This window comes from Clupea harengus, chromosome 25 (assembly GCF_900700415.2).
Source record: "Clupea harengus chromosome 25, Ch_v2.0.2, whole genome shotgun sequence".
NCBI classification, from domain to species: Eukaryota; Metazoa; Chordata; class Actinopteri; order Clupeiformes; family Clupeidae; genus Clupea; species Clupea harengus.
Window position 1 is genome coordinate 5852151 of NC_045176.1, and position 16313 is coordinate 5868463.

At 40.8% G+C, this 16313-nt stretch overlaps 4 protein-coding genes across 7 annotated transcripts in view; 2 read left to right on the forward strand and 2 right to left on the reverse strand.

Moving 5' to 3' along the window:
• The window catches only part of slc35a3b (solute carrier family 35 member A3b), an 8115-nt gene extending 6781 nt beyond the window's left edge, over positions 1-1334 (reverse strand). Inside the window, exon 1 of the mRNA XM_012817473.3 lies at positions 1201-1334. The gene's annotated coding sequence lies outside the window, so the exon portion shown is untranslated. The remainder of the gene's footprint in view (positions 1-1200) is intronic.
• A 3107-nt stretch (positions 1335-4441) lies between these two features.
• On the forward strand, positions 4442-7050 carry imp3 (IMP U3 small nucleolar ribonucleoprotein 3). Its single transcript, XM_012817571.3, has 7 exons — positions 4442-4670; positions 4776-4883; positions 5006-5080; positions 5350-5429; positions 6169-6220; positions 6370-6442; positions 6809-7050. Exons 1-7 carry the CDS (start codon positions 4534-4536, stop codon positions 6833-6835), a joined length of 552 nt encoding a protein of 183 aa, XP_012673025.1. The 5' UTR covers positions 4442-4533; the 3' UTR covers positions 6836-7050.
• On the reverse strand, positions 6993-9072 carry sec22ba (SEC22 homolog B, vesicle trafficking protein a). The gene is made up of 5 exons (XM_012817570.3): positions 8798-9072; positions 8447-8556; positions 8190-8350; positions 7968-8114; positions 6993-7612 (listed from the first exon to the last, which is right to left on the reverse strand). Exons 1-5 carry the CDS (start codon positions 8870-8872, stop codon positions 7458-7460), a joined length of 648 nt encoding a protein of 215 aa, XP_012673024.1. The 5' UTR covers positions 8873-9072; the 3' UTR covers positions 6993-7457.
• zgc:55943 (uncharacterized protein LOC406337 homolog) lies at positions 8801-15192 on the forward strand. Of its 4 annotated transcripts, none has more exons than XM_031563090.2 (6): positions 8801-8858; positions 11074-11210; positions 11771-11856; positions 14202-14269; positions 14598-14658; positions 14799-15192. In XM_031563090.2, the coding sequence occupies exons 2-6, from the start codon at positions 11120-11122 to the stop codon at positions 14835-14837; spliced, it is 345 nt and encodes a 114-aa protein (XP_031418950.1). In that variant the 5' UTR covers positions 8801-8858; positions 11074-11119; the 3' UTR covers positions 14838-15192. The 4 variants fall into 4 exon arrangements, with proteins under 4 accessions (XP_031418950.1, XP_031418948.1, XP_042559649.1 ...); XM_031563088.2 differs by lacking the exon at positions 8801-8858 and adding an exon at positions 9413-9559; XM_042703715.1 differs by lacking the exon at positions 8801-8858 and adding an exon at positions 9413-9559 and having other exon boundaries at positions 11774-11856.
• Positions 15193-16313: the final 1121 nt, after the last annotated feature.

The window sequence follows — 16313 nt, forward strand, 5'->3', positions numbered from 1 at the left end:
GCCTGTCTGTTGAACAGGCAGGCAGCTCTCCCCACCCTGCTTCTAGGGCACACAGACCTGAACTTTTACAGGTTGCACACAAAACAGGGAAACGTATGACACGGCTGACCGGGTGCTCTACTAGATGCAAGCACTGAGTGCTTATTGTAGGTGTTAATGAATCTCACCGTATCATTCAGAAAATATTCTGTCAGCCATTATCCTAACTACTAGAAGTGGGGATTCTATTCAACTTGATCAAATAGTTGTGATCAGCGGTAGCAGACGAGGAGATAGATTCTTAGTCACAAACACAAAAATACATGAGCGCACATGCACACAAACATACACAGAGACATATACAACTTCACAGCTGTGCATGCAAAGATATTTGCCAGTTGCCAGTTAGAGTAGTATAAAGCCCATGGTAGTAGAAACTAATCTACAATGGCATTACGCATTACCATGACATTGAATAAGACACATTGAAACAGAAAACATGTATCTTTTAAAGGTGTTTAAGTATATATCATAATTTTATAACAGATTCATAACATATGTATTCAATACAGTGTTTGACTCTGGTACGTGTTTATTACTTCTCTTTATCAGTATTTTTTTTTATATATATTTGTAAGTATTTAACAATCAAAAGACTACCAAAAGACAGACTTCGCAGTCTGAGGATCTGAGTGATGTATTATAATATATATGCTATTTTTTTTTTTTAATTCAATGATTTTACCAAAGCCGGTATAGGCCTTCATCAAATCTGGGAAGAGCCACATCCAAGCATTAATGTAAAAATTCAAGAAGCATCAGTAGCTCATCATACAAATAGCGAAGTCTGACCACGCACATCTGTCATGGGCTACTGTGAGCCGTGATAAATCCCGTGAAAAGCACACACACATTTGTGTGTTTGATTTAAATGGACTATACAAAGAAGTATTAAGTCTATGAGAGTTTCAACTGATATATTTGAGGTTCAAATAGTGAATTCAGCCTAACGTCATGCCAATATTAAGTAGACTCATCGTAAACCACACTCAAGTTTGGACGGCGAAAAGTCTGACATTTTTCCAGAGATGCTCAAAACCGGAGTTCCGCTGTGGTCTTTCCGAGAGTCAGCAAAAAGTTCTCCTTTAACATGCCTTTAGACTTACATTGAAAGTAGACTAGACATATTAGACTAGTAAACTATGCGATTGTAATGCTTACCCGAAAACGAAGAGAATGAACCAGTGATGCACCTCTTCTCTGAAATCACCCCACCGGCGCTGGGTATCCTACAGGAATACCCGGTCACACGTGTCCATACTAGAACGCTAATTAAGATTTCGTGAAGGCGTGGATGTACACTTCGTCGTCACACACAATTTCAAAGAATGTGACTAGCAGGTAAAATCGTCAGTATTTTCTGCTCACCTTGGTCTTTAAAAAAAACCGGTTTAGCGACATCTGGTGGCGCCAGGCCACATCAGGCACCATGCAAACTGCAACGAACATGTCTAGCCTGTTTTAAATAAACCTAAAAAAAACTGTAAACAAAGAATAAACATGACCATCTTTGGTGCCACTACTTGCCAACATTCATAACAGAAGTTAAGTTGTAGCCTATTCTCTTAGTCAGCTACCAGGAGACAGAACTCGGAGCACTAGCACAAGCATTTATCCGACATACATCAAATTACTGTGAGGACAAAAGTTATTCGAGGTATTCAGATATCTAAACAGTCTTAAGCACATTAAGGTCTCCGAATTTATGTTTATTTTGATGACTTCCCCTCTTGAGAATAAGCAGTGAGAGACAAGAATATGGATTATTGCTAAGATTATTTATTGTTGCTGTTTTGTTAGTTGCTTTGTATTTATTTTCTGTATAAGTAATATCTTTTGTAATTTGCTGCTGCATGCCACTTGCTTTGGCAAATGGGTATAAACTCGTATGTGTTTTGCTTTCAATATCCTTCCCTTCATGCTGGGGGCCCAAGGCCAGGTGGTCAATTCTACCCCCCTAGTAGGGGTAGTATTTTTACATTTACATTTAGTCATTTAGCAGACGCTTTTATCCAAAGCGACTTACATATGTGCGACTTACAATGTATACACATTTTACATTTACACTGATGGCACATTGCACATCAGGAGCAATTAGGGGTTCAGTGTCTTGCTCAAGGACGCTTCGACAGGGAATCGAACTAGCAACCTTCTGATTACTAAACGACTTCTCTACCACTGTACCACTGTCGCCCGTAGTATCTTCCTTGTTGTGTGCTGTACCCATGGACGTGTTGATTCACCCTTACCAGGTGTGCATGTGTGTGCGGAGCACCTTTGGTGTGACCTCCGGAGGTACTGCACTTCCTAATAATCTGCCTCTACTGGTAAGCCTCCAGTTAATATTTTGCTTCTTTGTCTGTGGTGCTATTGTCTGTGTTGCCCCTTGTCTACTTTTTCCTGCAGCTACAAATTCTTGTGTTTTGTATTTTATCTGGTGGTTTATTTAATAAAACCTATATTATTTATGGGAACAACGCCTCTGCTTCCTCAGTAAATGAACCTGTGTGCCCTTATGGGGCTAGCTTGGTTCATCCTAACTATTTCCCAGGATGAAACTCCCAGGGTGGCATAGTCGTGTGTGCTTTTGGTGACAAAAGGTTGTTTTATTCTGGTTTGACAGGCAGAACATGCCTAACAGCTACGCCATCTATTCCAATTGATAGACTTAACAAAGTTAGTCATTCACACAGTGATGGAGATAATTTCCAAGCACTGTTAATGACTTAAGAATATATTAATCAAGTGCCTTGTATTAATATATACCTTGTATGAATCATGTGCTTATGTAAGCAGGAACATGGCTTTTCTGTGTTTCTGTGTGTGTGTGTCACTAAGATTATTAGGTGCCACTTAGTCTACATATTCACAAGAGCATGTTCTGGTTTGACAGGCAGAACATGCCTAACAGCTACGCCATCTATTCCAATTGATAGACTTAACAAAGTTAGTCATTCACACAGTGATGGAGATAATTTCCAAGCACTGTTAATGACTTAAGAATATATTAATCAAGTGCCTTGTATTAATATATACCTTGTATGAATCATGTGCTTATGTAAGCAGGAACATGGCTTTTCTGTGTTTCTGTGTGTGTGTGTCACTAAGATTATTAGGTGCCACTTAGTCTACATATTCACAAGAGCATGTTTAGACCAGAGGTGATAAGAAGGGTCGAACTGTGCTTCTTCCGACCTTGTGCAAAACTGCCATCCTTGCAAGACAGGGAGCCTCGGACGTCAGAGATCTACCACTGAACGCTAAACTTCTGTCTATATAAATCTTGTGCGATGTGTTTAATATTGCTTCACTTTCATCCTTGTGCTGTGAGTGAGCCCGATTGCAGTTGTTGTTGTCTAATAAATATACTTATATGCAACTCCGGAATCCTGCCATCCTTGCAAGACAGGGAGCCTCGGACGTCAGAGATCTACCACTGAACGCTAAACTTCTGTCTATATAAATCTTGTGCGATGTGTTTAATATTGCTTCACTTTCATCCTTGTGCTGTGAGTGAGCCCGATTGCAGTTGTTGTTGTCTAATAAATATACTTATATGCAACTCCGGAATCCTGAGGTAACTAGAGTGAATTTTCACCTATCAGTCAGACATGCACATTTACCCTTGTCGGCACATTAACTATCCATTATCCTGACCTTCATGAGACTAGTACTCCAAACCTGCACTCTGTCACTCGACATAACTGGATTCCCAACGGAGACGGCACCATTGAGGAAAGGGATGGCTACATTAGGTTGCAAAGTATTCTTTGAGGGATTCTTTGAGTTTCTCCAAATCTCCACTTTCTGATAAGAACAGACAATCCAGTGGTAGCATACTCAAATCACCAGGAGCAACACCCTCACAGCAACTGCACAGTTTGGCTCCTATCAAAATGAAACTTTACACAATGAAAGTACCCATGAAAAGTAAAAATGTTTGTATTACAAGTTTCTTTAAAAATGAAAAAATCAAGCCTATTTGGGTGTATTTTGGGCATATTCGATTAGTGTAAAGCTCATTTGCATATTACAATTCATTTTCAAAGAAACTTGTAATACAAACATTTTTACTTTTCATGGGTAGCCTACTTTCATTGTGTAAAGGGAAAAAATTACATTTTGGGGGTGTATTGTTGCCTGGCATTATTAGCACACATCTCAGATTGATGAGAACTAAACATATTTCCTCAACTAGGATTTCTTAGGACTTTAAGTATGTTGTTCTGGACACCTCATAGAAATGATCTATGCTGAAAAAAATGATTTTACAATTAGTCTGTCGTAAAATGCTACTTTGCCTGGACTATATAGGAAAAACACTTTTGCGATGCCTTTCCAAGACGTGCTTCCTCCCGTACGCTTGATGGCAGTGTATCACAATGTCACCCAGTGATTGGACGTAGAAGTAGAGTTGTCTTCCCATGTGATTCAGAAAAACATGACCTGAAACTGACACAGCTACGTTACAGTGTTTCCTTTATTCGAGTGAAAATGGTGCGTAAATTGAAATTTCACGAAAAGAAACTCTTAAAGAAAGTAGATTTCATAAACTGGGAAGTCGACAATAACTTGCACGAAGTTAAAATACTACGAAAATACCACATCGAGAAGAGAGAGGACTACACAAAGTAAGTGATGTTAGTTAGCTAGCTGATTAGCTAACTACGAGCCTCCGTATTTAAAATGAATGTTTTCAAATCATATTTTAAGTAGATGTTTTTTTTATGTTTTAGGTACAACAAATTAAGTCGCCATATAAGAGAATTGGCCAGAAAAATTAGGGACCTTGACGAAAAGGATGGATTCAGAGCTCACAGTACTGCGCTCCTCCTGGAAAAACTGTGAGTGTGCTCATTGATTGATGATAGCTTTATCATTGGCTAATCGAATAGCCACAGTAGAGCTTTGCCCTAAGCACCATAACTCCATTGTCACTGACTTAATTATTACTTTACATTCACAGGTACAGTGTGGGAATAATCCCAACCAAACAGAACCTGTCTTTAATTGAGAATGTCAGTGCCTCCTCCTTCTGCAGGTAAATGCCACTCCGCCAAATGCGTTTGTTTCCTTTGTGTTGACTAAGCTAAACGCCCTTTATGAAGTGTAATCAACTGGCATTTCTGCCACCACCTTACATACGAGCTTTTTCATTTTCATGGACGATTGCCTGTCTACCAAAAATTCAATTTTCTGCTTGTTACCACAGACCTAGATTTAAACCTGGGTTAACTTTTGCAGTGGGTTTATTGTGTCTCTCTCTGCTGGTACTTTATTGTGTGTGTTTTGTCTGCTTTTGCGTTTTAGGAGACGGCTTCCGACTGTCATGTTGCGTCTACGCATGGCCCAGAATCTGAAGACGGCAATTACTTTCATCGAGCAAGGACGTATCCTTCGTAAACCTGTGGAATTATAGGGCAGGTTATTGTGTTGCATATCAATAGTAGTGTATTTAGCACCGTATTATAACTACAGGGTACACTGCAACCTTCACACTGATACCTAATAATACTTAACAACAACAAAGATGCCTTTGTGAGCATTTCACTGGGGTTGTCAAGTGGCCACTGTCCTTTGTTAGTGTTTTGTTGAATTAGACCCACAACACCCTCAGAAGGCTCAACAATGGTGTCTGGTGTCCCAGATCCATCTGCCTCCATACTCACGGTTAGGGCACGTCAATACCAGGGACGACAAGGCGGGGCTGGGGGTGGGGTACGCTCCTGGGAGTACAAACCTGGGTAAAGGTAGGAATTGAATACAAACCCAAGTTGGGGATGGGAAAACCCTTTAGGATTACAAACCCAGATTAGGGTAAGGGAATACAAATAGGACACGCACCCTGATCACCTCTGGCAGCTAAACTATGGAACTGTCCTATGCACTATGCCTGTCACCTTGTAATGTGCCTTGTGCATTTTGAACCACTTCTCGTGATGACAAAAGCTTAGTTTCATTTTTAACCATCAAGCCGTTTCTGCTAAGATTTTGTTTTCTGTCACGTCACAGTAACCCTTAGCTTTGGTGGTTCGCTGAAGAACCAAACCAAGAAAGTCAGTGTGCAGCATTTAGAATACGAGTTGGATATCAGATCTTTGTAGTCCTTTTCCTTGACTCCTTCCTAAGATATTAGAGTTGGACCAGAAGTTGTATCAGATCCTGCATTCCTCGTCACCAGGTCAGCTCGCAAAACAGTTTTTCCCGAATTTACTGATTGTCATTTGATGTCCGTGATTTCTCACAGTGGTTCAGTACCATCAGATCACCTTTCTAGGAATGTTAAGAATGACATTATTCAATTTAATTCTGTTTGTGTTAACATTATAGGAATATGGAGGACTTTGTTACGTGGGTTGACTCTTCTAAGATTAAACAGCATGTCATGAATTACAATGAAGAGGTAAGGAGTATACTGTGACTTTAAATTGAATTCTCTTATCGTTCTGCTGAAATGTACATACAGTACCAGTCAAAAGTTTGGACACACCTTTTCATTTTTTGAGAAGTTTTTTTCTTTACTTTTATTATTTTCTACATGGTAGATAACACTTTTTTTTTGTTTAGTACATCATTCCATATGTGTTCTTTTGTAGTTTAAATGTCTTCAGTATTAATCTACAATGTAGAAAATAATAAAAGTAAAGAAAAAACTTCCAAACTTTTGACTGGTACTGTACTATGGCTCATTACTACCCTTTTCTATATTTTATTCTGACGTGATATCTTAACATTAGTATCTGATTTTCTCTATTTTGGCTGTTTTCAGAGGGATGACTTTGACCTTGTGGTGTAGTGTTCTACAGAGTATGGTGCCATTCGAACAGGCCTATATGTGGATGTTGTCTTCAAAATTGCATGTATGCACCCTTTTGTAATTTTGTTCAGTATCTAACAGACTTATTAATAGAACATAAACCATGCAGCTAAACATACAGCAAGCACATTTTGTTGAATTTCCATTTGTTTTATATAAAAATATTTCTGCACAATAAAGAATGTCCGTAGTTAGTTATGTGTCCTTATTTTTCTTTCTCAAATCTCAAATTAACAAAATGCATTTAAACTTGTAGAATGGGATTGCTACAACGGTTTAACACATTTTGTCATAAATATCTTGTAACATCACATTAAGTAACAGGTTTAATAAGAAGCTATTAACAATTCGAAGTCAGATGTATTTCAAAATTCTATCTAGATTCCAAGCGACACTGGTGAAAATGTCTTAACATACTGAATGTCAACTAAATGAATTTGACCACATCTATTTGTACATTTCAATACAAACATGTGTAAGCACATTCAGAGCACACATCACAGTCCAAGGCATCAGTTATGGGAACTTCTCTGGAGCCCCCAGTGAACAGTCGTCACCTGACAGTCCTCAGAACAAATAAAAGTTCCTTAATTTGGTGGTCTCAGAGCCACCAGAAACGCACATACACGATGAGCGTGATCAGAAACACCGCGCCGACTGCCACCTTGGCGTATGTGGAACGAGTGTTCAAGTACTTGGCATCACTGCGGTACTTTTTGGAGAGGCTGGACAAATTACTGGCTTTGGAGTCCAATGCTACAGGAAGAAAGGGAAGATTGAGAAACCACATACATGTGTGTGTATATGCATTTAACTGTGCTGAGACAATGTCCTTTTTGACAGGACCAGAGACAAAATGATTGTGAGTTTCTGATAATGGGATGGAGTAATGACTGATGAGAAAAAGACTAGGATTGGAGAAATATTACAGATTTGTAAAATGAAGAGTAAAAAAAGCTTCTCAGTTATCAATACTGCCCTGGGCCTGTGCTTCTAACAAATCTTAGGCAATGTGTGCATAGAAGTGTGTTTAACGTCTGTAAGGGTTTTAGTCTAATCACTTTATAGTGGGAGTCTATAAAACTTTGTCATTCTTTCTTCAGATGTTTACCTGACAAGGCTTCTCCTCTCTGAAGTACCTCCTCGATATTTGCGACCATAATTCTTTGGACATCATGCAGTTCCGTGTTAATGCTGGTTAAGTTCCTTCGTGCTCGACTGTCGATGTATGACTTCTTTGTCTTCTGGATATATGTGTCTGGAGATAGAGTATTTGTCATTAACAATTCAGTTGCAGATTCAAAATATTTTTGAATAGAGTAAACCCACTCACCAAACTCAATGAAGGAATAGGGCCGTGAAACTACAGGCACCTTCCTCCCATACTGCTCACTGAACTCGGTTTCGAGGTCCTCCAAGTACGCAAAAGCAAGTTTTCTGGGGAAACCAGCTTCACACAAGGCGAGGTAGCAAACACCTTTCTCTATGGCATAGCTGGTAAAATGGTGATGACATCATGAAGAACTCACACACCCACGAACCTACAAACACTACATACTGTATGACTTTCAGGGCAAGACTTATACTTACTGAAAGTTCATGGCCCCCGCCTCTAAAGTACATCTACTGGGACTTTCACTGTTGAGCTTACGGTATAGCTGCTTAGCTTGAGTTTGATACGGCTGTAGGTCCCGACCAGACTACAAAAAAAAAATTGTTGTCTTAGCATGTAAACCAGATTAGAAAACAAAAACTCAAACCAGCCAAGTTGGCAAAAGAGGAATAGGTTGACTTCGCATACAAGAACATACAATGTGTTTTTTGTTAAAGTGAAGTCGCTGAAATGACAGGTCTACTTTACTCCAGCCAGTTGCGCAGGAGTAGTTAGCTAGTTGTCTTAACGTTATCCATAGCTAAGTAGCTATTAAAGTTCATTCAAACCTGCTCATCTTCTTGCATTGACGCTGCAAGAGGCAATCCGTCTGCCACCCGAACAATCATTGTAAGTAGAACCATCGTGTTAATGTGTGTTTTTTATAACAGGCTGTAGATATATGCAACTTATAGCTTTAAAAAATACCACATAAATGTAGTACAGCTAGGCTACAAGGAATGTGCTGACCCAGGGAGCTCTGGCAGCTGAGCAGGGTTTGCTACGGAGAGGTGTGTCTGTGCCAATACAGTCCGACTGGGTATGGTGTCCGTTTCCACTTCCGCACTTACCCTCATCCCATCCTTTTACAGGTGTTGGATCGTTTTAAAAGACAAAATGTCTATCAATGATGCCTTTAAGCGAGGTTCTCCACAGTGTTTGGATTTTTTTGTCTCATTTCTTTGTATTTTAATTGTAAACCTTTAGTAAAACTTTGCATGAGTGGTCTGCATTCGCTCATACATCACGTACATAAATCCGATAAAACACAGAAATTGGGATGAAATAGATTACAATAGATATCAAAAACAGTTACATTTGGTGAATTCTTGTTGAGTATTAAAGTCGTTGAATGTTTCGGCGATCGTTTAGCCTTTCCTCAAAACTGCCAAATGAATAGGTGGCCCATCGATTATTTATGTCTGTGGACTGGAATTCACATGCAAGACACGGGCGACAGTTTGAGCGAGTTGGAAATCCCGCCTGCTAGAGCTGCTCTTGTACGGGTTTCTGTTAAGAAAACTGCAATACTGTTAATACGACAATATAAAGTAAGTACCAACAATACTGTGGTGAACATATAAACCTGGATTTTCTGGTTCAACAACGTCAGTCTGTGCGGAGGCGTCCACTGTTCGAAATGCCTCTGTTTCTGTTTCTTTGTTGTTCCCTTCGTTGTTGTTATCATCCTTTCGTTTTTTTGGGCCTCTTATCCTGTTTCTACCTAGATTTAAGTTATTTGGGTTTTTATTATAGTATTTGAGGCAGTAACAGCATGCGTACGTATTTTCAACATAAAACAGCTGTGGGTTAACATTAGCTAGCTGACGTTGGTTGTGTGGCAGCTTGCTGTAATGGGTTAACTTGAATGCGCCGATCTCTATCAAATTGCTGCTGTACTTTCTGTATGGCTATTTCTGGCTCTAATTACTGTTGATCGCTGTCTTACGATGAAATATTGCACCGCGTATGTTATTTCATCGCTAGAGTGTATTGCTAAGGCTAAAGTTGTACGTTAGCGAGATATAGGTGCACAGCTGCTCCCAGCTGTTTGTGCGTTTCGTGTCACGTCTCTGCTGCGATGGTCGGACTGGGCTAGAAACAGTACTGTCACTCAGTCATTGTTTTTGGATTAAGGCGTTGCGGGTTTGAATGATGAGGAAACAAAGACCGTAACACGGAGCTTGTTTTAAACCAAAACCATCTTGGCACATTTTTTGAATTATACAGCACACAAGCTATTGTCCTCACGTCACCTGTTCCTCGAATAAATCTGAACTGTCGCGGGACATTTTCCTCATGGCCCTCAGTTTTGTGTAGCCAATATTTTCCACTCGTTATCTCATTTCATACGCGTTTTCTCATTTCATCTGTACCGACTGCTTCTCTCTTCTTGTTCGGTTGGTTGGCAGCCTTCAATGGAGTGATTTTCACAAGGCCCATTGTGTGACACTCCAGTTGACCGTGAGAGATGATCGGAATACTGTTAAGAGATCTTAGTTATTTAGATATAAGTATGCAGCTTCAGTATGCCGCCGATAATCATTGCCATTTGTTATGGTTTTGAGAGGCTAATATGGTTGGCAAAGCGTGATGTGTGGTTTATTAGTGAAATGATTGTTCTCTTCCAGAAGGCAGAGTATGTGATGCTCTACTAGACAAGTTCTTATCACTTTTGTCCACTCATTAGTCACACGATCCCCTTCATGAACCGTACTGTCTGTGCCTGGCCCTTTTCAAAGTCAGCAACTCAGTGCCTGCAAGCACACATTCAAAGTTTAAAATCAAGATATGATTGAAACTCCAAAAATGTGATGGGTGTCAATATTTCAAACTTGACTGACCACATGATTAACTCCTAGGGCAGAAGCAGTTTTGCAGAGGACCAGTCCTACAACCACATTTCTTTCCCATCAGCCTTGTTCATGTGTTTTGCTTTTAGGTTTTGAAGCCAGCAGAGATGCTAGATGGATATTCTTTAATACCTGGCAACACAGGCAATGCAATGTTACTGCATTTATATGTTGAGTTACAGCTATTTTTCTTTTCTTGTTTCCTCTGTTAGATTTTAACACTGAGATGTAGTAGGCTAAAGGCAGGTGAGTGAGGCGATGGGATGCACCTCGGCCAAGCAGTTGTCAGCTGTACCCAGTGAGGACGAGGGCCAGGGCAAAGCCTACAGCAACGGAGATGCCTTTTCAGGTCAGTTAAACAATTTCAACAATTGTTTGTTCGACATGGGCAGTTTCCCCTAAAGTAAAACCAATACATGTCATTGCTTTTCAAGTACAAGCTAGTAAGGAGGATATTTGATTAGCTATTTTAAAGTAACACTATGCAACAATTTGACACTTTTTGAGGTATGGTTTTATAGGAAACTAGTTTTGGTACCATCCTCAAATTCATTTTTATATCATATGGTCGTGTGAAGGACAGATAAACACCTGTGTCTTTCCCACTAGCTATCCAGGATATGCACTATGTAGTTCTGTGTTTCCTGGCTGGAACACCTTGCCAAAATAGAAGAAAAGCTTTCACAGCATGACATTGCTAGCTATACTGCCAAAAGACACCAGCTACTGTGTTGGCAAGCTTCTATCAGTGTCAACTGGGCTATTGGTGGTGTTTGCAAGGTTTTTGCATGCCTTTTAGGTAGTTGGCGTACTAGTTTTGGAACAGAACTCCTTATTGCAGCTTTAAAGCAATTCTGTTATTAATACTATAACTTCTTTTTGTCTGCCTGTATCTTTGCCTTCATTTAGAAGAATACAAAGCGAAGGGAGTGGAGAAGGTCAAATATGTGCACGGTGAAGAGGACCAAGTGAATGCATGCAACCAGGAAAACCTGGTAAGATCACATACAACTACAGTCATCCTAGAGTCACAGTCATGCACACTCAGTGATCGCATACAACTACAGTTTCCCTAGAGTCACAGTCATGCACACTCAGTGATCGCATACAACTACAGTCACCCTAGAGTCACAGTCATGCACACTCAGTGATCACATACAACTACAGATCACATACAACTACAGTTTCCCTAGAGTCACAGTCATGCACACTCAGTGATCGCATACAACTACAGTCTCCCTAGAGTCACAGTCATGCACACTCAGTGATCGCATACAACTACAGTTTCCCTAGAGTCACAGTCATGCACACTCAGTGATCGCATACAACTACAGTCACCCTAGAGTCACAGCCATGCACACTCAGTGATCGCATACAACTACAGTTTCCCTAGAGTCACAGTCATGCACACTCAGTGATCGCATACAACTACAGTCACCCTAGAGTCACAGCCATGCACACTCAGTGATCGCATACAACTACAGTTTCCCTAGAGTCACAGTCATGCACACTCAGTGATCGCATACAACTACAGTCACCCTAGAGTCACAGTCATGCACACTCAGTGATCGCATACAACTACAGTCACCCTAGAGTCACAGTCATGCACACTCAGTGATCGCATACAACTACAGTCACCCTAGAGTCACAGTCATGCACACTCAGTGATCGCATACAACTAGTTTCCCTAGAGTCACAGTCATGCACACTCAGTGATCGCATACAACTACAGTTTCCCTAGAGTCACAGTCATGCACACTCAGTGATCGCATACAACTACAGTTTCCCTAGAGTCACAGTCATGCACACTCAGTGATCGCATACAACTACAGTTTCCCTAGAGTCACAGTCATGCACACTCAGTGATCGCATACAACTACAGTTTCCCTAGAGTCACAGCCATGCACACTCAGTGATCGCATACAACTACAGTCATCCTACAGTCACAGTCATGCACACCCAGTGATCGCATACAACTACAGTCACCCTAGAGTCACAGTCATGCACACCCAGTGATCGCATACAACTACAGTCACCCTAGAGTCACAGTCATGCACACTCAGTGATCGCATACAACTACAGTTTCCCTAGAGTCACAGTCATGCACACTCAGTGATCGCATACAACTACAGTCACCCTAGAGTCACAGTCATGCACACTCAGTGATCGCATACAACTACAGTCACCCTAGAGTCACAGTCATGCACACTCAGTGATCGCATACAACTACAGTCACCCTAGAGTCACAGTCATGCACACTCAGTGATCACATACAACTACAGTCACCCTAGAGTCACAGTCATGCACACTCAGTGATCGCATACAACTACAGTTTCCCTAGAGTCACAGTCATGCACACTCAGTGATCGCATACAACTACAGTCACCCTAGAGTCACAGTCATGCACACTCAGTGATCGCATACAACTACAGTTTCCCTAGAGTCACAGTCATGCACACTCAGTGATCACATACAACTACAGATCACATACAACTACAGTCACCCTAGAGTCACAGTCATGCACACTCAGTGATCGCATACAACTACAGTTTCCCTAGAGTCACAGTCATGCACACTCAGTGATCGCATACAACTACAGTCACCCTAGAGTCACAGCCATGCACACCCAGTGATCGCATACAACTACAGTCATCCTAGAGTCACAGTCATGCACACTCAGTGATCGCATACAACTACAGTCACCCTAGAGTCACAGTCATGCACACTCAGTGATCACATACAACTACAGTCATCCTAGAGTCACAGTCATGCACACCCAGTGATCACATACAACTACAGTCACCCAAGAGTCACAGTCATGCACACTCAGTGATCGCATACAACTACAGTCACCCTAGAGTCACAGTCATGCACACTCAGTGATCGCATACAACTACAGTTTCCCTAGAGTCACAGTCATGCACACTCAGTGATCGCATACAACTACAGTCACCCTAGAGTCACAGTCATGCACACTCAGTGATCACATACAACTACAGATCACATACAACTACAGTCATCCTAGAGTCACAGTCATGCACACCCAGTGATCACATACAACTACAATTATTCTAGATTCACAGTCATGCACACTCAGTGATGTTCCCCCTTTGAGAAACAGCATGGTGTTGTGTCATTGGTGTTGTACCCTACGCTTTTTAGCAAAGCTCAGTCAGACATGTTGTTGTGTTTTTGATGTTGTTCCCTACGCTTTTTAGCAAAGCTCAGTCAAACATGGTGTTGTGTCATTACTGTTGTACCCTACGCTTTTTCGCAAATCTCAGTCAGTCTGTAGCCAAAATGTAATGTTGTGTGTGTGTGTTGTGTGTGGTTCTTGCAGGAGAAAAGCACACTTTTGCATAGGGGCAAACTGAAGGACTCCCAGGGTGTCAATGGCAACAAGATAAGGTGAATGACATACCTTATCTACAGCTGTGGTGATGGAGATTTGGCTTTTTATTGCTCAGACGTGGAGCGTTCTTTCTACCTAAAAATCTAAACGAAGCATTAAACCTGATGACCCATCCGCAGATTATGTGCCGCACAAAATCTAAGAACTGCGCTAAAGTAGCAGCGGATTTGTGTGTTCAAGTAAAACTACATAGCTAGGACCTTAAGAATTAAGTCATGTGTTGGAGTGGAATATAATTTGAATTGTCTTCCTTCACTGAAATGGTAGAATCCCTGTTATTGTGACTTCATCATGTTTATGTTATTCTGTTTCTATTCCATGCAGTATCCACTCATCAGAGAGCCAGCAGGAGTTTTTCAAGATGCTGGATGACAAGATTGAGAAGGTAAGGAAAGACACGATTAACCCCTCATTGTAACGTTATGTTCGATTTTGTCAGTAGAAACTAATAGCTGTCACAGGCTATGGACACTTAACTGGTCACGTTTTCAGAGAAGGCCAACATGATTTATTTTCCGTTTCCAGGGGCGGGACTACTGCTCGGAGGAAGAGGATGTGACATAGCACAGTTCTGAAGTTTTATCCACCTCCACTCAAGGCCTGATCCCCAGTCTTTCACCATGGCCAACTGGTTTGTCTCCTCTCCTCAGTGAGTGCTCGTAGGAAAAGCCTGGATGAGCAAAAGCAATATGGCGCAGACACAACACAACACACCTCTAGCGACGTATTGCGGCAAGGCCATTCTAAACAATATTTCTTCTTTCTTTACGCCTTTCCTGACACGAGTTTTCTACGGAGCCCTTAAAAGTTTTGTGCCATCACAACACTTTGACCTACATTCTCAATAGTATATGTACTATATTGTGCAGTAACACAAAACAAATATTGTGAGGAAGCACTAAAGTGTTGGAACGGAAAATTTTTTCCAGCAGTGTCCTTTGTGGGGCACCGTCATTCTCATCCAGGAGAGGAGACAGGTCAAAGTTGACAATGGAAGAGTAGTGGGATGGAGCTTTGGCAAAAGCCATGTTCAGACTGTCTGCATATCCCCCTGCCTTATCCTGCTGTTGCCTACCCGGAAGATTAAGAGGGAAAGCAGACTTTTTATTGAACACTAAGGCAGTGCTGGACACCGTTCTTTTTTTGGCCATGTTTGATTTTGAACTTTTGCAAGTGTTTGATCAGATTTTTTTTCTGAGTAGTTTTGAGATGCTATGTGATGCCTTTTGGGGAAGGGAGTACACCCCAGATATTTGTTAGTGTTTCCAAGCACCAGAGCCAATTTATTTCAGATAAATGCCATTCCATTTAGCACTGTTACATTCTTACGATTAATGTTAGATTTAGTGAGACAACCTAAATGAAAAATTTTAATGTTAACTCATCGGCTTATATAGACAACAAATTTACTGTCAGCCCAAAGAAGTTACAGTTTTGCACTCATATCCACACAAAAAGATTTACTAAGTGATACTTTTTTTTCTCTGGCCCTCCAAGAAACTTGGTCGTTATCTTGCAAGTTGTATGGTCTTCCATCTGTCTGTTTTTTTTCTAGTCTTTTTAGCTATGCTCTACTTCTGGATCATGTGTACAAATCTCAGGACACTAGTGCTGTTAAGTATTGACTGCGGTTTACTGTAGAAATACTCATACTGTACCATGGGGGGAAATTTCAGTTCTGGAATCCATTCCATTTTCCTTTATTAGTATCTACATATGTTGCCATGCAAAGAATGTAGGACCAAATAAATATTTAAAATGACTTTTGTTATATCTGCAGAAACTCTGCAGTGCTGTCTCTAACACAATAAAGGTCAGATATGACGAGATTGATTTAGAAGTTGAAGGGTAACTTGAGTGGATGATGTGGAAATGCCAATGGCAATGGTGGATCATCTGAATGGCTCAGTTTATGTAGGACCAGCTGTGGAGAGGACTTTTGGTTTTAAGATGTACTTGATGTAAGAAACAAGCCAGTCCTGCATACAGTCCTGTGTATGTTAAATTCCTGTAAGTCACAGTAGATTGTGTCTATAAATG